The sequence below is a fragment of the Pseudophryne corroboree genome, chromosome 4 (genome assembly GCF_028390025.1).
Source record: "Pseudophryne corroboree isolate aPseCor3 chromosome 4, aPseCor3.hap2, whole genome shotgun sequence".
NCBI classification, from domain to species: Eukaryota; Metazoa; Chordata; class Amphibia; order Anura; family Myobatrachidae; genus Pseudophryne; species Pseudophryne corroboree.
In genome coordinates this window covers 337,681,662-337,703,158 of record NC_086447.1, presented here as the reverse complement: position 1 = coordinate 337,703,158, position 21,497 = coordinate 337,681,662, and the positions used below count along the sequence as shown (strand labels likewise).

General features: G+C 39.3%; 1 protein-coding gene and 1 pseudogene across 3 annotated transcripts in view; both read right to left on the bottom strand.

The window, feature by feature from the left end:
- Positions 1–21,497, bottom strand: part of LOC134909504 (probable cation-transporting ATPase 13A4) — a 293,601-nt gene that overhangs the window by 132,364 nt on the left and 139,740 nt on the right. For all 3 annotated transcript variants that reach the window (XM_063916441.1, XM_063916439.1, XM_063916440.1), the window contains one exon: positions 12,673–12,829. In XM_063916441.1, coding sequence (XP_063772511.1) covers positions 12,673–12,829 — 157 coding nt within the window. The remainder of the gene's footprint in view (positions 1–12,672; positions 12,830–21,497) is intronic.
- On the bottom strand, positions 17,575–17,694 carry LOC134911948 (5S ribosomal RNA; annotated as a pseudogene).

Sequence of the window (21,497 nt, the reverse complement as noted above, 5' to 3'; positions counted from 1 at the left end):
TACCCTGCACATAAAAAAATAACCCACCCAAATCTAACTCTCTCTGCACATGTTATATCTGCCCCACCTGCAGTGCACATGGTTTTGCCCATTAGCTAACAAATTTGCTGCTACGATCAGATCTGAATTAGGCCCCTAGTTTCCTATTGATTGTAAGCTTGTGAGCAAGGCCTTCCTACCTTTATGTCCAGTGGCATATCTATAATGGGTGCAGTGTGTGTGGTGTACACGGTCACCTGGGTCCGGAGGGGGCCCACACCGCACCCATTTCTTCAATACTTACCTTTCTGGTGTCTGTGCATGGGCTCCCTCCACTCCCATCACCATAGCCAGCAGCAGTGCTGTTAGCACTCTATCTGAGCACTAGAGACTCTGGAAAAGTGCCAGAGTCTACAGCAAATGCTCAGGTCTCCAGAAAAATGGCCGTCGCGCCATTTTTTCGGAGACTTGCGCATGCACTGTAGACTCTGGCACTGTGCCAGAGTCTCTATTGCTCAGACAGAGCGCTAACAGCGCTGTTGCTGGCTATGGTGACGGGAGCGGAGGGGGCCCACACCCAGAGACTGAACACGGGTCCCCTCCTCTCTAGATACGCCCCTCTCTATGTCTGTTATTACCCAGTTATGTTCTCTTACTGTTGTTCCAATCATAAAGCACAACGGAATTTGCTGTGCTTTATAAGAAACTGTTAATAAATAATAAATAAAATAACTCACATATATCTTAGTGATCTACAGGCAGTGTATGGGAAAGTGCTATTATTAGTGTAACAAAAAGCATTCCTTAACATTGCCACATATTGGTGAATAATTAAATGTGTGTACCCAGTATTTGTAAAATGCTAAATATTTATTAGTATATTCAACACTTACAAAAAAAATATAAATTTGTCTCTGTACAGTTACATACTTACATACTGTGTCTATCTTCATTTAGATTTTTAAACCCATGTAAAATGAATACATGGGTTTAAAAATCTAAATGAAGATAGACCTCTGATCAGAGAATTTCAATGCTGTGCTCATCTATGTCGGAGATGAGAGACCGCACCTAGATTATCTGGCCGCCTTTTAGGTAAGCAGGCTCCCGGATATTTGCTCAATCCAATGTGGTTTTTTTTTACATCCAAGGATATTTTAGGTGCAGCAAGGGCATATCAGAAGTACTAGGCATACCCTGAGTGATTTGCATTGCAACAATATTGGGATGTATAGTACAGTATGTGTATGTGTTCAAGGTTCATGTAGTTAAGCAATACTGCCACACAAAAAAATCATGGATTTATAAAGTAAAGTAAAAAAAAAAAAAAACAACAACATACTATGTAATAAATATTTAGATTTAGCATCAAGGGAATGTATAAAATAAAATAAATTGAAAAAAAAAGTTTTGACCCTGGTAAAACTACAGAGTATACAATATGAAGTTGATGCATAGATGACCACAATTGTGTCCCATGTTAATTAGTGACTTTCTGATTTCATTAAAAGACTACAAAAAGACTACAAAAATGCATTGCCCCTGGAATACATGTTACTGTACATGATTATGGTATATTGCAAAGACCAAATGCACTATGGGAGAGAACATCCAACTGAAAAGAAAAGCTTCCCAAAAGATAATGGAGTAAATACCATTTTACAATACAAGCGTTCCACAAAAAGGAATTACTTTCCTCATAAGAGCTCCATTGGTTTATCTCTAATTAACACATTAAACCTTATAATACTAAACCAAGTATTACCTTCAAAATAAAATTTAATTAATGGTCCCTACATGACCTTAAAATAGCATATGGAATAAAATTAAACAACTAAGTTAAACTTACCTATAACTGAAATAACGACACGGACACACTGGGATCCCGACAGCCAGCAAAGTAACTGCATCCCGGGCACAGAAGCAGCTTGGCTTAAAGGTCACAGCTTTTTATTCAATTATAATCAACCAAAGAGGAAAAGTGGCCAGGAGACGCTGCAATCTCAGTTCCAGCCTTATCTGCTATACTAATCCCTAGGGAACGACTACAACATCCCCCCTACAGATGCACTTGTGTCGTGGGAACTCAACTCACCTCCCAGACACAATCTGTACACTCCCGCAGTAGAAAAAAAATAAAAACATTAAGTTATAGTTATTTTACACAGCATCCTCAAGAGGTCACTGTTTAAATAATCATATTTCATTTAGAGATGAGCGAGTCTACTTCCCAAAAATAGCGTTCTGAATCGGGATCATAGTCAGGCTTGGGTTTTCCCACCTGACTCAGATCCCAAAACGAGACAAAACGTCATCCTCCCACTGTCGTATTCTCACTGGTTTTGCATTCTGTAAAGGTCCCCGGTGATCGCGCCATCTTCATTCCGGCTGTGGAGCTTGTATTGAGCAGACATATTCGTGCAGTGTCCATCCAGAGGTGCTGTGTTGTCCATCAAGGGGCTGCTGTGTCCATCAGGCGGTGCTCTGTACATCCATTAAGGGGTTGCTGTGTCCTCCAGGGGTGCTCTGTCCTGCCATCAAGGGCTCCTGTGTCTGTCATGGGGCTGCTGTGTCTATCCATCCAGGGGCTCTGCCCAGTGTAAAAAAAATATAAAAGCTAAAAATATAATTAAAAATATATATATATTTTTTACGCTGTACCCCAGTGTACTATACTATTGTTTTTGTGTGACACCTCTGGTCAGACTGCTGTATTGTTCATCAAGGGGCTGCTGTGTCCATACAGGAGTGCTCTGACAATCTAGGGGTGCTCTGTTGGTCCATCAAGAGGCTGCTGTGTCCAACAAGGGGTTGATGTGTCCGTCCATCCAAAGACTCTGCCCCAGTGAAAATATAAATAAAAGCTAAAAATATAATTTACAAAAAAATATAATAAAAAAAATATATATATATATATATATATATATATATATATATATATATATATATATATATATATATATATACACTCCTCAAAAAAATAAAGGGAACACTTAAACAATACATCCTAGATCTGAATGAATGAAATATTCTTATTTTATACTTTGTTCTTTACATAGTTGAATGTGCTGACAACAAAATCACACAAAAATTATCAATGGAAATCAAATTTATTAACCCATGGAGGTCTGGATTTGGAGTCACATTTAAAATTAAAGTGGAAAAACACACTACAGGCTGATCCAATGATTGATGTAATGTCCTTAAAACAAGTCAAAATGAGGCTCAGTAGTGTGTGTGGCCTCCACGTGCCTGTATGACCTCCCTACAACGCCTGGGCATGCTCCTGATGAGGTGGCGGATGGTCTCCTGAGGAATCTCCTCCCAGACCTGGACTAAAGCATCCACCAAATCCTGGACAGTCTGTGGTGCAACGTGGCATTTGTGGATGGAGTGAGACATGATGTCCCAGATGTGCTCAATTGGATTCAGGTCTGGGGAACGGGCAGGCCAGTCCATAGCATCAATGCCTTCGTCTTGCAGGAACTGCTGACACACTCCAGCCACATGAGGTCTAGCATTGTCTTGCATTAGGAGGAACCCAGAGCCAACCGCATCAGCATATGGTCTCACAAGGGGTCTGAGGATCTCATCTCGGTACCTAATGGCTGTCAGGCTACCACTGGCGAGCACATGGAGGGTTGTGCGGTCCCCCAAAGAAATGCCACCCCACACCATTACTGACCCACTGCCAAACCGGTCATGCTGGAGGATGTTGCAGGCAGCAGAACGTTCTCCTTGGCGTCTCCAGACTCTGTCATGTCTGTCACATGTGCTCAGTGAGAACCTGCTTTCATCTGTGAAGAGCACAGGGCGCCAGTGGCGAATTTGCCAATCTTGGTGTTCTCTGGCAAATGCCAAATGTCCAGCACGGTGTTGGGCTGTGAGCACAACCCCCACCTGTGGACGTCGGGCCCTCATACTACCCTCATGGAGTCTGTTTCTGATCATTTGAGTAGACACATGCACATTTGTGGCTTGCTGGAGGTCATTTTGCAGGGCTCTGGCAGTGCTCCTCCTGTTCCTCCTTGCACAAATGCAGAGGTAGCGGTCCTGCTGCTGGGTTGTTGCCCTCCTACGGCCTCCTCCACATCTCCTGATGTACTTGCCTGTCTCCTGGTAGCGCCTCCATGCTCTGGACACTACGCTGACAGACACAGCAAACCTTCTTGCCACAGCTCACATTGATGTGCCATCCTGGATGAGCTGCACTACCTGAGCCACTTGTGTGGGTTGTAGACTCCGTCTCATGCTACCACTAGAGTGAAAGTACGGCCAGCTTTCAAAAGTGACCAAAACATCAGGCAGAAAGCATAGGAGCTGAGAAGTGGTTTGTGGTCACCACCTGCAGAACAACTCCTTTATTGCGGGTGTCTTGCTAATTGCCTATAATTTCCACCTGTTGTCTATTCCATTTGCACAATAGCATGTGAAATTGATTGTCAATCAGTGTTGATTCCTAAGTGGACAGTTTGATTTCACAGAAGTGTGATTGACTTGGAGTTACAGTGTGTTGTTTATGTGTTCCCTTTATTTTTTTGAGCAGTGTATATATATATATATATATATATATATATATATATATATATATATATATATATATATATATATATATATAAAAGGAAGAACAAGCGCCTATGGTGTAGTATTTCTTCACAACATGTGTCATGCGCAAAACAAGACATTGCGTACCGGATAGTTACTTGGTATAAGGCACATCAAACTCTCCCTCTTTTAGTTCTGGTCACTCAGGATCTAAAAGAAGCAGGTGGATACACACATTCGCTGCATAGCGTAGTAACTTTTTGGTCAATCAGAAAAAATGAAGTAATAACAAATGGCATGCGTACCACAGATATACTTTGGTCATGCGTATTAATATTGATCTTTTACCCAGGCATCTGAAAGCTCAGTTTAGGCATAGATTCCTCTCAATATTTATAAAAATATAATAACATTTATTAATTGATACAAAAATAAAAATAAAGAATAATAATAAGAATAGGCTTAGCTCAATATTGAGTATGAGGTCAATTTTGTCATCAAGTAGGTCTCTCAATGCGTTTCGCCTCCAAAAGGCTTCATCAGGAGATAAGGATACAGTCTCTGGGGTCCTATTTATGCCCCTCTTGATTGCTAATGAACTATTCAAATTACTTCCGGTCCGCGTCATCGACGGAAGCGGAAGTGACGAAAAAACGACATTTGTAAATTACATATATAAAAAACACATAACACATTTCATTACACATGTACATATAAGAATGTCCCATTTTCTTTCAAATTCGGGGGCCAAAATGTAGTAAAACTAAGTCATCCGGGTGCGACCTGTAAAGGCCGTGCTCGATAGTTACCATGGTAACCGCCAGGAGCAGGTTCCTGGTGGAAGTACGTCAGACCGGAAGTAGCGGTGTCTCGTCCCTCCTGGTCATACAGGGTTGTGTCTATGTTGCCTTCGTGCAAAGGACCTGGACGTGACAAAACGAGTGGGCAGGAGACAACTTCCGTCCTTACAGCTCCTAAATGTTTCCTTCGTTCTCCGTTCGTTTAGGGTATTTTTTTCTTTCTATGCAGCATTGGACCCCTCGCGGGCTCGCTTCGCTCGCCACGCATCGCTCGCCACGCATCGGGCTCGGTGTCTCGCTCCGCTCCGCTTCGCTCGCCACACTTTTCTATTCCAAATAGATTGTGACATGGACCCAGGGGGTTATGGGAAAGGTCCTTAGCGCGAAGAGAATCTAGACGCAACCGGTCATACAGAGACACTGACAGCTCATGAGGGAAGAGCTGAGGGGGCACAATTAGCATATATAAACAGGAGATTAACTCCTGGCTGACACGTGACTGACCGGAGGCAGTGATACCTCACTGTTCCCGTTCACATGGAAATGCTTACAACTCGTGACTTACCAGAGTTGAGGAGGTCAAATTAGCATATGTACACAAACATCCTCCACATGTGGCATCAATTTGTGTATGCCACACCTTTGATCCAACAGAATACATACATAGAATGAAATGTACAGGGAATTACTATATATATATATATATATATATATATATATATATATATATATATATATATATATATATATAAAAAAAAGATAAATAAATATAATATTAATATAATAAAATACATATGATAAAATTTATATAAGCAATACATATAGAAACAAGAGAGGATGTTGCCAATACCTAAAATAACGTACTCTAATCGGAGATGTATTATAAACTATATGAGTAAAAAATAAGGATATTGAATAATATAATCAAGGATATTACGTATATTTAATATTATACATTATACATCTAGTAACCAAGAGGGATATATCATAATTTCATTATGGACGTACTGTATGTACTTATTATAAATCGTGTATCTAGAGGTATAATACCTAGATCTATGGGAATATATCTATACAGGTCTGAGAAAAGATGCAAACAAATACATAAATAAATAAAAATACATAAAAATACTGATATGTCCTATAAAATAGTGATTTCAAATTTAGCAGATATATAAAATCAGGCCAATTTTTAGAGAAAGGGGGCTATTTCATACCCCTCATTGTGTCCTTTTGGGGACAATGTACCCAATGTAAAAATCCAATACATCTCACGTTGGGACAATTTCTTCAATAAATCACCTCCCCTCGGACCCAGTTTCACATGCTCAAGTGCCCTAAATGTTAATGTATCTGGACTGGAACCATGCACGAGAGAAATGTTTTGATAACGGATGGCTCTCCAATTTATTTTTAATATTTTGCACATGTTCCTGGATTCGAAGTTTCAACGGTCTTTTAGTCTTCCCGATATATTTCAGATTGCATCCACATTCGATCATATATATTACTGAAGTCGTATTGCATTTTACAAAGTCTTTCATCTTGAATTTCTTTCAAAACTGGGTCCATTTTCAAAATATGCCAATGTTTGGAGAAGACCTTTTTAATTTTAGTCTATTCACAATTAAATTGTGTAACAAAGGGAGCCACCATCTTCTTGTTCCTTCCATTCAGTTCTGTTCTTGGTCTGAGTAATGTCTCTCTATCAAGTTTTTCACCTCGTTCCATTGCTCCTTTTACAATGTGTTTTGGGTATCCTCTTTCTTTGAATCTTTCAGCATAAATCTGTGATTGATCCCTGAATGCATCGGGATCACTGCAATTTCTTCTAATCCTGTACATTTGGGAGAAAGGGATATTGTTCTTCCAGTTGCAAGTATGTCCACTTCCATAATGTAGATATTTTGTCCCCATTCTGAGATAACATCAGATACAATAATTCGATGCTTGTTTTACTTGTAAATTTCAGATTAAAATCATTGTTGTGGATAAAATCCATAAAACCATTAAAACCAGACAGTTCACCATCCCAAATTAAAATGATGTAATCGATATAGCGTTTATAAAGTCAAATATTCCTCCCAAAATAGTCAGAATTATAAATGAAGCTCCTTTCCCACATCCCCTTTGGGATGTTAGCATAACTTGGCGCGAAAACAGTACCCATTGCTGTTCCGCAGGTCTGTAGATAAACGGTATCCATAAATTTAAAATAATTATGTGTTAAAATGAATTCGATCAAAGTACAGATATAATCACAGTGCAAGTTTGTTATATTTGGGTTGGTTTCCAAGATTTCACTGCACACCTTGATTCCTTTTTCATTAGTTATGCTTGTATAGAGTGATTGTACATCAATTGTAGTCCATAGGAAATTTTCTTCCGATTTAAAATCTCTGAGGTGATTCAAAACACTGGTAGTATCCTTTAAAAAGGAGGGGAGATTTTGGACATGCGGTTTAAAAAAAAGTCAACATACTCAGATAAATGGGATGTTATTGAGTCGATACTTTCTATGATTGGCCTTCACGGTGGTAGATTAAGGTTCTTATGAATTTTCGGGAGATGATAAATGATTGAGATGATGGGATTACTGTTCATAAGGCATTGATACTCATCTTTTGTGATAATATTTTTATATAATCCTTGCACCAGTATTTTTCTCAGTTCCTCAATGAAATCCTCGGTCGGGTCCTTAGGTTGTGGTTTATACGATGATGTATCATTCAGAAGTCTTAGTGCTTCTTGGATGTAGACACTATTGTCTTGGATGACTAGTCCACCACATTTATCTGCTGGTTTTAGTATAATGGAGTCATTCCCCTTCAATTCCTTTAATGCATGTTTCTCACGATTGGTTAAATTATGTTCTTTAATCTTAAAGTCATTCTCATCGATTAGGTCCTTTTTTACTAAAAAGATATTTATATGTGACCCTTTAGACTCCAAGGGATAGAACTTTGATGGCGGTTTTAGTCCTGATTTGGAGAAATTAAAGTTGGTCAGAATGGCGTTTTCTTTCCTTGAAAAGTGCCTTTTTAGGGTTAAATTCCTGATGTATTTGTTCAAATCAACAAACATTTGAAACTTCTCCGGTTTGTGTGTAGGGGCAAAGGTAATCCCCTTGCTAAGTAAGGTGATTTGTGGTTGTGTTAAGGTATGTGACGATAGGTTGAAGATTCCCTTGTCTTTAGGGTCAATTACCTTGAGTTTCTTTTTCTGGGATTTTCCTCTTCCTCCTCGTTTCCCCCGTCTTGTAACCTGCATTTTAATTGAGATGTATGGTAACTGTTTTCCTTGATTCTGTCCTGGTGTTCTTTGTCTCTGTACGGCCTCTTTGGTCTCTGTTCCAAAAAATGGTGTTCGCTTGATTTATCTTGCGTCGTACTGGTCGTGGGGTTATCTAAGGTCGTATACCGATTTTTTCCCCCCCAAAACTCCTGGATGACACGTGACTGACCGGAGGCAGTGATACCTCACTGTTCCCGTTCACATGGAAATGCTTACAACTCGTGACTTACAGAGTTGAAGAGGTCAAAGTAGCATATGTAAACAAACATCCTCCTTCACGACATACGTCATGTAGAAATACTACACCATAGGCGCTTGTTCTTCCTGTTGTTTTTCTAGATTTTCTCTGTGAGCCTTTGTACTGATTGGCACTATTTAGGAATTGAGCAGCCGCCCGTAACACAGGGAAGGTGTATCAGGCTATTTGAGCCTATTAAACCCATCCTGTGGACCATAAAATACGAAAACAGGATTAAGAACTGCATATATATATATATATATATATATATATATATATATATATATATATATATATATATATATATATATATATATATACACACACATATATTCTCTGACGTGGACTAGTGCACTGATCCCTTCTCTTTTCGATATATATATATTATATATGTGTGTGTGCGTGTGTATATTTTGTGCTATAACCCAGTGAACTATACTAATATTTTTCTGAGACACTGCTGGCCAGACCACAGTGTAATAATAATCATACATGTATTGCGATACTGTAGGTCGTACTCCAACTCTAGCTGGTCCATATTCAGGGGTGCTGTGTTGTCCATCAAGGGGCTGCTGTGACCATCCAGGGGTGCTCTGTCAATCTAGGGGTGCTCTGTCGGACCATCAAGGGGCTGCTGTGTCCTCCAAGAGTGCTCTGTCCTTCCATCAAGGGGCTGCTGTATCTGTTCAGGGGTGCTCTGTCCGTTCATCAAGGGGCTGCTGTGTCTGACAAGGGGCTTCTGTGTCCATCCAGGGGTGCTCTGTCAGTCCATCAAGGGGTTGTTGTGTCCGACAAGGGACTTCTGTGTCCATCCATGGGTGCTCTGTACATCCATCAAGGGGCTCCTGTGTTCGACAAGGGGTGCTCTGTCCATCCATCAAGGGGCTGCTGTGTCCGACAAGGGGCTGTTGTGTCCATCCAGGGGTGCTCTGTCGGTCCATCATAGGGCTGCTGTGTCCTCCAGGGGTGCTCTGTCCGTCCATCAAGGGGCTGCTGTGTCCAACAAGGTGCTGTTGTGTCCGTCAATGGGTGCTCTGTCAATCTACCACAGCTTAATATTCATACACGTATTATGACGTTGTAGGCCAGACTGCAGTGTAATATTCATAGTTGATGATTATTTTAGTGATAGCATCAAAATAATCATATCAGACAGTACATTTCACTAATGGCAGGACAAAAAAAGGCAATCTGGAGGCCCTTGCACAAACTGGCTTTGCTTTACTTAAGCTGCCCAACTCCAATTTGTACTCAGAAAGATTTTTCAGTGCAGCTGGGAACCTTGTCAGTAACAGGCGTAGGAGGTTACCCCAAAATGAGGAAAAGATGATGTTCGTCAAAATGAATTACATTTTCCATGAGGAAGACCTTTACCGCCAATTACGTCCAAAAATGTAATGGTGGATTCCTGCTAGGATGAATTAATAGTGTGTGAAGAAGATGATGTACACATTGATGTAGGTGAGGAATCAGATGATGATGACAATGACGACATCTTGCTTATGCAGAGCCAGCTTGTGCACATAGAGATCATTGCCAGCAATGTCCACTGCCCATTGGCAACTTGTTTTGTGGGGGCCCAAACAAACCAATCATTTCAGCCACAAGTGACAGTCTTTCGCTGAAGTGATTGTTTGGTAAACTGTGCATGTTCTGTTTAATTTATACAACATAAAGCTGGGTGGGAGGGGTGGAAGGGCCCAAGGACAATTATATCATGCACCTCTTTTCTTTGCATTATGCGCTGTTTGGAGCTTTGCTGATTGTCTTCTTGAGTAGATGACAAACATATTTGTAGTTTATTAAACTGCCACTCTGTCTGCCACTGCAATGCCTTTCTGTTTTCGAGATGTGCCATGTTGGAAGTTTAAGTGCCACATGTTTATGTCGCCCACTGCTGTCGCTTAGCTTAGTCATCCAGCTACCTCAGTGCAACCTTTTGGCCTAAACTGGATGATACCAATATTGTAAGCTGTGAGGTAGTCAAAATTGACTGGAAATGAGTGGAAATTAATGTTATCAATGTTAATAATACTGTAGGAACAAAAACAGGCCCAAATTCTGTGATTTTAGTTGTTTTTATCATTTTTGTAAAAAAAATACAAATCCAACACACGAAGGAGACACAGATCCAAAACCAAAACCCATGAAGTGTGCCGGCGCACACCTGGTGGGATGAATCTCATGACTGGACAGTCAATCTAGAAGGTTATACACTGTTCAGGAGAGACAGACTAAATAAACGGGGTGGAGGGGTATGTGTTTACATAAAGCCGTGTTTAAAACCTGATATACGGGAAGATATTTAAGAGGGGACTGTGAATACTGTTGAGCCGTTATGGGTAGAAACTGCATGCGGGGATAAAGGAATAAAAAAAAGTTAGTATTGGGGTTATGCTACTGGCCTCCTGTTATTAATGTGTCTGATAAGGAATTGTTACTGAAACAAATTGAAAGAGCAGCAGGAGTAGGAGACATAGTAGTGATGGGAGATTTTAACTATCCAGAGATAAATTGAAAAAATGATTAATGCGATACTGCTAGGGTAATATGTTTTGAAACATGCTAACTGATAACTACTTAGTTCAATCAATCGAGGAATCAACTAGGTACAATGCAATCTTAGACCTGGTATTAACAAACATTGGGGATTTGGTATCAAATATTATAGTAGGGGAGCCCATAGGAAACAGCGACCACAATATGGTCACATTCAATATCAGTTTTCAGAAGCAGTCTTATACTGGTTCAACTAGGACTCTAAACTTTAGCAAAGCCAACTTTGACATGTTGAGGGAAGCTTTTAGGGACATTGAATGGGAAAATATGTTTCAAGAAAAAAATACTACAGAGAAATGGGATGTATTAAAATCACTGCTAGTTAAAAATACTTGCAAATTTATTCCCAGGAGCAGCAAAAGAAGGAATAAAAACCCCAAACCAATTTGGCTTAACAAAAAGATAAAGGAACTAATGGGCACTAAAAGTCGAGCATTCCAAAAATACAAATCTGAAGGGAATGCGGAGTCATTTCAGCACTATAAGGATTGTAACAAAATACGCAAAAAAGAAATAAGAGCGGCTAAAGTAGAAACTGAAAAACTAGTAGCAAAGGAAAGCAAAGCAAATCCCCCAATTTTTTTTAATACATCAGCAGCAAGAGATTAAAGAAGGAGAGTATAGGCCCTTTAAAAGACAAGTCAGGAGTCTTAAGCAAAAATGATAATGACATAGCGAACAAGGCTTGCAAGGCTAGGCATGTTTACACTGGAAATGAGAAGACTAAGTGGGGACATGACCAACATCTACAGATATATAAGGGGACCATACACAGAGCTTGCGGGACCTGTTTTTGATAAGATCAGCACAGAGGACACGTGAACACTTGCTTAAGTTAGAGGAGAGGAGATTCCGCACAATGTGGTGAAAAGGTTTTTACACAGTAAGGACAATACGTGTTTTGAATTCCCTGCCTGAGAAAGTAGTAATGGCGGACTCAGTCAACACCTTTAAGAATGGGTTAGATAAATTCCATTTGGATAAGGATATTCAGGGTTATGGTGCGTAGTTACGCACTATAGTTATTAAAACACAACGGCTGACATTGAAGTACAACAGCTGACATCAGCATCAGCCAAATTAGTCGTAAATTAAAACTGCATAGGAGACCACAAATAGGTTGAACTCGATGGACAAATTTACTTTTTTCAACCTTAGATACTATGTTACTATGTTACTAATTTCATTATGATGCAAAATTTTTGCATTAGCCTTTTTAACCTTTATATTATCTTTTGCTTATGTTGCTTTATTTACCTGTTTCAGGCTTACAGTAACGGATGACCATTTCTGGTGCTCCTTTCATGAACAATGACAGGTTTCTGTCGCCAATAACCTGAGTGATCACAGACATGCGTTGCAAATTGGAGGAGAAGGGGAACTGATGCAGAATGATGATTCCTTCCACTGGCACCTAAATGACAAAAAATAATATATTATGAACTTATTATGGTGACTATAGATCAATACCACAAAAGAGGCCAGTTGTTTATCATTGGCTACTCAAGAAACCTTCCTTTGAACCTTGAACAACACTTTAGAATTTAGAATATATAGAATATAGAATTTATACAAATTAACTATTTTGGTATGTAAATGACCATAAGAAATCCCTTAGAATCTTTAAAGTTATATAAAAAGATTAGAATTATGTTGGCAGGTAGCAGGATAGAGCCAGCACTAAAATTTAAAGACTTACCTGATCCCCTTGTTCTGGTAAGTGTTGGCTATCCACACAGACTCCTGGTTATGCTAGTAGTGAGTCTGTAAGATTCACTATTGTCCATAAAGTTAGCAATGGATTGGCTCACTATGGTAGTTTACATTTTGGGACTGTTAGCCAATCTGGGTTGGCAATGTTACCACTTTGCCTACTTGCAATATCTAGCATTCTGATGGTTGAGAACAGAAAAATAGGCGCTCCAGTGAAGAGTAAAAGCCACAAGACATCACAGAAGGAAGAAGAAGCAGCATGATCTGGAAAGAAGATTCCAGAGAACAAGGTAAAAGTTGCCAGAGAGGCGAGAGAGGATCGGTTAAGGTCTCACCTGGGTGTCATTGAAAGTCTGCAGATACAAATGTAGCTATGCTCATCTTACTGCAATGCGGCATGCTGCATGATGTGCAAGGCTGTGATTATTCGCAGCTGGTGATTGCTCCATTAGTGCCATTAGGAATTTATGGAGAGATTGCCAGCTGCAAATAGTCGCAGCCCGGTATGCCATACAGTAAGCTGTGCTGCAACGTGCGGCATTGAAGCAAAGATGAGCATGGCTACATCTGTAAGCTAAGTCTTTTTGTCATCCAGGTGCACTAGGCCACCAGGGTAAAATCCTCCTGGAGCAGGCATTCCTAACCATGGTCCTCAAGCCACACTAACAGTGCAGGTTTTAGTGATATCCAGGTTGCAGCACAGATGGTTAATCAAAATAACTGAGCTACTAATTAAGTCACCTCTGCTGAAGCCTGGATATCACTAAAACCTGGATTGTTAGTGTGCCTCGAGGACCGTGGTTGAGAATGCCTGCCCTAGAGACTCAGCCCTAGGCAATTAATAGCCCCAATGCCTGTGCCACACTGCCATGCAGGGGCACTGCCCGAACCCATTGTGCCGTGAACAATTTGAGCCTCTGTGCTCCTATTACCATGTGCATACAGGTAGGCTTTTTGTCAACACAGATACTAGGCCTTGCAAATGTTCTCCTGTATTGATTTGACCTGGGTACTTACTGTCCACTGTGCCCCCATTCACTGACCCACTTTACAAAGTTAGAACAGCAAAATAAAAAAAGACCAAGCAGAGAGGGGAAGAGACAACTACAAGCTCTAAGATCACAATTACAAAAAATCTTCACAGAGCAAATGCAAATACAAAACTAAAATGATATATACATTTTATACAGCAGCTAACAAGGTGGGACAAATGCTTGCTAGGAAGCTAGGGAGGCAAAGAGCAAGAATTAGGATTCACCATCTACCGGATGATGAGGGTAGGAAGTCATACAACCCACAATGTATCACTAATGTTTTTGCAAAATATAATACAAAGTTATATAATTTAGCAGCTGAGTTGTTAACTCCCCAACCAAATCAAAATACTATATCAATATTTCTCTCACATTTAGACCTACCAACTCTAACTCCAGATGATCTTTCTTTGCTGAATACTCCATGGTCGGTTGATGAGGTAACATCAGTTATTAAAACACTACCTAAGGGTAAAGCCCCAGGGCCAGATAACTTTATTAGTGACTTCTATACTTCTTTCTCAAGTACTTTTGACCATATTTTAACCAATCTATTCAATGTAGCAACTAAAATGGGGTATTTACCTAAGGAACTTTTGGAAATACAATCACTATTCCTAAACTAGGCAAAGGCCACTCAGATTGTAAAAACTATAGACCCATAGCCCTTCTTAATAATGATATTAAAATATTTGCTCGTCTTATTTCAAATAGGCTATCCACAATATCCCTAGATTAATACATCCAGATCAAGTGGGTTATGTTAAAGGATGAAAGCCTCAGACAACACACAAAGAATCAGTGATATTATTCGATTGTCATCTAGAGCACAAGATCAGTTAATATTACTATCATTGATGCCGAAAAGGCCTTTGATAGACTTAACTGGGAATATATGTGACTTTTGTTGTCAATTTATGGATTTATTGGCCCTATTTTTGAATCAATATTGGCTTTATACCATGCATCCAGTGCAAGAGTTTTCAATAACGGATTTCTTTATTTCTGATCAATAATGGAACAAGACAAGTGTGCTCTCTTTCTCGGTGGATCTTTATCTTAGCAATGGAACCCTTGGCTCAGAAAATAAGAAATCCAGGAGACTTTCCGGGATTCCCCACTGTAAATGGTACTCAGGGCTGTTTCTAGCCAATTTGGCTCCCAGTGCGAGATTTAAAAATGCGCCCCCACATGACATAAAAAAATGTGCCCCCCCCCTCCCACACCTAGATAAAAAAAAAAACTTGCGCACACACCCGGCAAGGGGGCGTGGCCTCATCTAAATGGGTGTGGTCTCGTCTGAAAAGACTACCTCACAATCCAGTTTTTGACCTTGCTCCAACAGATCACGACCACCACAGGAAAAAAAATTCTACCATATTAAGCCCCACACAGTAATGCCCCCTGCACCATATTATGCCACACACCGCAATGCCCTTGATACATTAAATCCCCACACTACGGCAGGCAAGAGTCCCCATTTCACACATTATGGCAGGTGTCCCCATTTTACACATTGAGAGAGAATACTTACAGAGGCGATTACCGCTCTTCGGCCCGCCTCACCAGTCGCTCCTCGCGCCGGCCTTTCCCTCTTCCTAACTTGGATCCCCCTCTGTACTCCGCTCGGGGGGGAGTTTCGCGGAGTGACGGGGTTGCGTCGTGACGTAACGACGCAACCGCGTCTTTCCGTGAAACTCCGCCCCCCGAGCCAGTTACTTTGGGAGAAATAGGAGGGGGAAGCAGGGAGCCAGTTAGTGCCGCGGCGGGCGCCCAGTGCGGTTGCACTGCTCGCCTGCCCCAAGAAACGGCCCTGATGGTACTCATAAGCTATGTCTCTTCGCAGACAATGTTTTATTATTTGCCACTAAGGGGCCAATCAGCTCCTAACGGTCATTTTTCAAACCTAGCCTGTGACAAGCCACTTTATCTCCATCCAAGGGTTAGTAAATAGACCCTTAAACCTCTTATGTCACAACCCACCTTGCATACTATATTAGATAAATTCTGTAAAATTTCATATTACAAGATTAACACATCAAAGTCGGCAGCATTACCAATTAACATCCCTCCAAAAACTATGACATTACTCAAACAAACATCCCAGTGTACATGGAAGTCTATGTACTGTATCTTACATATTTGCGACTAAATATTCCTGCTAATACTAGAGATGTTTTTAAGGTTATTATAACCTGATGCTGAAATATTTGTCCCAACTAAAACATACATGGGACTCCTATGAGATTTCTTGGTTGGTGAGAATAGCTGCCTTTAAGATGATACTACTACCTAAACTAATGTATCTTTTCAGAACAATTCCTTATATATGTCTATCTCATTATCTCTTAAAATGTAGATGGCTTATGGTGTCTTTATGTGTGGAAAAATAAGCCTCCTAGGTTAGGAACACACACTATGACATTATAGCAGAAATATGGGGGTCTTAAACGTTCAGATTTACAGCAATACCAATACACATGCCTCCTAGATCAACTACATAACTGGTCTCTCCCTACCGGAATGAAGCCATGGGTAGATGTGGAGTCTGCAGCTACAGCAGGCTTTCCATTAATAGATTTATTGTGGATACCTAAAACAGACCGCCTTTGTATTAAGAACAATTTACATAAAATCACAGTTGTTATAATGGTCTGGGAGAAAGTGATAGTTACGAGAGCAGAGTTTGGGTTATCATCTGGAAACCTATTGATCAAGGCATTGAACATCCTGATCCAATATCTCTAACTCGAGAGGTGGATTATACAGTAAATTAACACTCTAAGTGACCTGCTAATTTGTAACACATTATTACCCTTTTCTCACTTGCAGTTTTATTATGGACTCCCCAACTCAGCACACTATTAATTTCTTCATGTCGCTCACTGGTTTCATACTATGGGCAAATTGAGTAAAGCTTTTTCAATGCCTGAAACAACAATTATGAGTTGAATATCTCAGCAAAACTTACAGAGAGATATTTCTTTCTGGTACTAACACATACAAGAAAAAAGACCAAAAAAAAAAAAGAGAATTGGAAAGTAAACTCTTGTGTGGGAGCACTCTAATTCAGAGGAATTGGTATTCAATGCTGATAAAATCATACCTTTATTAAATTTTTGTTAAAACTAAATTGTTGGAGTCACTTATGTGTAAATCAATAACTTCGCGAAAATATAATAACAATTTATATAATTAGTGGTATAAATACCACAATATATGAGGGCCGGAAATTGATATCTATGACCAATTAAATATGTTATCACACAGTTCCTCATTTGTTATATGACCATCATTTGTTCTGCAGATGTCCAATTAGGAAATTTCTGTCACAGAAAATTAAATCATAGGTCATATGAATCAGAGTACCAAATGGTGTTATTGCGAGTGATGCACAATTAGGCAGAACAATTTCTTGCAGTGCCAGGGTGTTCCAAGGTGGTCTCCCATCCAAGTACTAACCCGGCCCTCCACTGCTTAGCTGCCAAGATCAGAGGAGATTGGGTATCTCCAGTGGGGAATGTCCGCAAATAAAAGGCTTGCCTGTCTTATCACTCTAGTTGTGTATACGGCAACCACTGGATATCCACAATAATGCAGGTTGAAAACACATGTAACATCACTACCATAAATATAAGAAACTGTATAATTCTCTATTAGGGGTACATGTAACACATTGACCATAGAAAAACATTACGGGTAAGATGGAGGTCTATTATGGGAAAAACTCATAAATGCCACATGCCATCCAAAACAAGGTATTCCTTGTACTCAACACTAAACAGTTAAATCACCAGTGTGGCCATTAAGATCTTTAGATATCGTGTATCTATGTGCCAGGTATAGTTACTCAGCACGTATATTCCTGCAAGTATAGCGGGAATCAATCAGTGATATATGAAGGGGTGGCAATTGTGGCACTGTTAAAGTGCTTTGTGCTGTATGTACATCCTAAGCAATTATAGCGAGGTATATCCGCATGTGCCATAATGCCCCTTGTTCTCACTGAAGTTGCTTACTCACAACACTTGTAAATATACCCTGGAGCAAGCCATGCCTTAATTGTATGAAAAAAACAGTGCCCACTGGCAGATACACTGAAAGAGAAAAATGAGCCTAATGGTAACATATAATATTTCTAATATATAATCACAATGCAAAAATATTCAGTGATATATACATAGGCTAATATTGTCAAACTTATAATAAGAGAACCAAATGGTAATCTGGTCATCAATGTTAAATGACAGTATTTTTAGCCAATTTCCAGCATATTCTGTAAAAGCCTGTGTATAAACAGCCACTGGGATATAGAGAAAAAGGATTTCTGTGGCTACAAAGGGTATCTTATATCTACCATGTGACCCACAGTATAATAATAGAACCAAATAATGCCACAATATTACCTCTTGTGCTACAACAAGAATAATATATGGACAGGCAATCCCATATAGTGAAATAACGATCTGTCACCCTTACATAAATCAAGGGTAGAAGCTAGATGTAATTAGCAATGCATATGGTAATCAAATAAATATTGGGGTAGTTTATACAATACCCAAACCAAGTGAGCCCACATCGCTTTAAGTGAGATGTCTGTGTTCTATGTTCCTAGTTTCCAGATATCAGAGGTACATGTAGTTACCGTAACAACTGCCTGGTATAGCGGGGTGCGGCTGATCTTCCCACTTCCGGCCATGTATGAGCTACGGGAGTGCAGTAGCGTGTGGCCGAGGTCTGGCTCCAAGTGTATAGTAGCATTTGGCCATTGCCTGGTGATAGTCCCGGGATTCCGGCTCTTGCAATCACGTGTGCGCACCACGTGATCACCGAGGTCCTGACGTACGTTTCGCAGGGTGAGCTTGATCACATGACATGATGTCATTTCTATGAGTTTCAACTTTAAAGGACGGTACTGGTTGCTAATTGGATGTCCAGTTTTGATAGACACTTTCTCCACCAGTCCTAATATTCTTCCAATATGTCAACTTGGATTGAAGATACTTGTTGGAATGGCAGCATCTCGGACCAATCATATTTAATCATGATTTGTTGGCTATTTATAATAATCATTATTATGCCAGATAGCTTATTATGCTACTTAAATATTGAGGACAGTTAAGGTGACCGTTTTATAAAAGGTATTGCGGTGACAAAGTGGGTTTTGACAAATTATATTTATTTGTTAAATAAAATTGTATTTTAGAGCGTATGTGAATGACAGCTATTTTATTAATTAATAAAATTAGTAATAATAAATAAATATGAATATATTTTAATAAATATTATAAATAATATATAAGATTGTGTATGATTTATATAATTAAATATATTTAAAAATGAAGGTTTTATATTATGATTATCTAAATATTAGTATTATATAGATTTTATTGCAGAAGTGATAATATGAGTGGGGGATCTAGTGCATAATAATAGATAATTGTTAATATGAAATTATGTGTATAAGTGATAAAGTGTGAATGTATGGTGAAATTATATAATCAGAGGGCAATGTGCTAAAAGACATGAAAAATAAAAAGCGTGTGAATACAAAAAGAGCCCATTGTGAAACCAGAATATTGTGGTATATGTTTTGGTTAATATGATGTGAACCAAATTTGTTAAGAAATTGTCATCTATGAGTTGTGAAATATTTGTGTAAATTCCCCTTGCCTATAAACTGATTGGCAAATGCTGATTAAAGTGCTGTCATTAGTTATTAAAATAAATATATTTTGTTAGTGCTGTGCATAATGTTGATTTGAAAATTATACATAAATGTATTCAAAATTAATTTGGATATGAAAACATACATGTAAAGATGTGGGAACCATTGTCGGACTGAATATGAGAAATTGGTTGCTGAGAGGAGGTTATTCATAAAGATTATTGCTGGTGGGAGTTAGAATGTCAGTTCAAATACACCCCAGAGTTTATATTTTCATTCATACCAGCTGGGTGTATGGATCCAATCTTGAAAATCCATTCACTCTCTTTTCTCAATAAATTGTCGGTTAGATTTCCTCCTCGTATTTCAAGCCTGATCCTTTCCAAGTCGAAGACTTTGAGCTCTTCCCATCTACTCCCATGGTAAGTATAAAAATGATGGGCAAGCAATGTCAGTTGCTTCATTTTTTCCTTATCTGAGATGGCGTTGCGAATAGATCCTATATGTTCTAAAATGCGCTGTTTGAAAAGGCGAGTTGTCATGCCGATGTATTTTAAGTTGGAACTACATTTAAGGCAGTAAATAACACCTTCAGTTTGACAGTTCATATAATCTAAGATTTGTATTTTTTCCCTTACTTGTCTTCTATTTCTTTCTTTGGGTCAATGTATTTGCAGGCTTTGCATTTGCCGCAGGGGTATGTTCCATTGATTATTCATTTTTTATTGGGAAATTTCTGGAAATGACTCTGTACAAGTCGATCTTTAAGATTTTTGGATCTGCGCCAATTCATGGAGACCTTGGTACCAAGTTTCTTGGATAGGGTGGAGTCTGCATGTAAAATATGACAATGCTTTTGTATCGCTTCGTTAATTTTTCTCCATTCTTGGCAGAAATTACCGACAAAGCGGATAGTATTGTCAGCACTTTCAGAATTACCATTTTTAGATCTAATGATCTATAAAAACCCAGATGGAATGATTGCCACAAGTTTATACCGCAAGAGTACAGCAACGAACACATTACTACATCAAACCAGTTCTCACTTTCCCCCTACCATAGAGAATATACACAAAGGGGAATTTCTCCGTCTTCGTAGAAATTGTTCGGAGAATAAGACATTTTTAACACAGAGTACGGAACTGGCGCAGAGATTACGCAATAGAGGATATAGTAACACCTCAGTAACGAAAAGTATGAGATCAGTCAAAATCATGAAGAGAGAGGATATCAACTTCAATAAAGATCAAAATAGAACAAGCGCTGACAATACTATCCGCTTTGTCGGTAATTTCTGCCAAGAATGGAGAAAAATTAACGAAGCGATACAAAAGCATTGGCATATTTTACATGCAGACTCCACCCTATCCAAGAAACTTGGTCCCAGGTCTCCATGAGTTGGTGCAGATCCAAAAATCTTAAAGATCAACGTGTACAGAGTCATTTCCAGAAATTTCCCAATAAAAAAACAATAATCAATGGAACATACCCCTGCGGCAAATGCAAAGCCTGCAAATACATTGACCCAACGAAAGAAATAGAAGACAAGTATGGGAAAAAATACAAATCTTAGACTATATGAGCTGTCAAACTGAAGGCGTTATTTACTGCCTTAAATGTAGTTGCAACTTAAAATACATCGGCATGACAACTCGCCCTTTCAAACA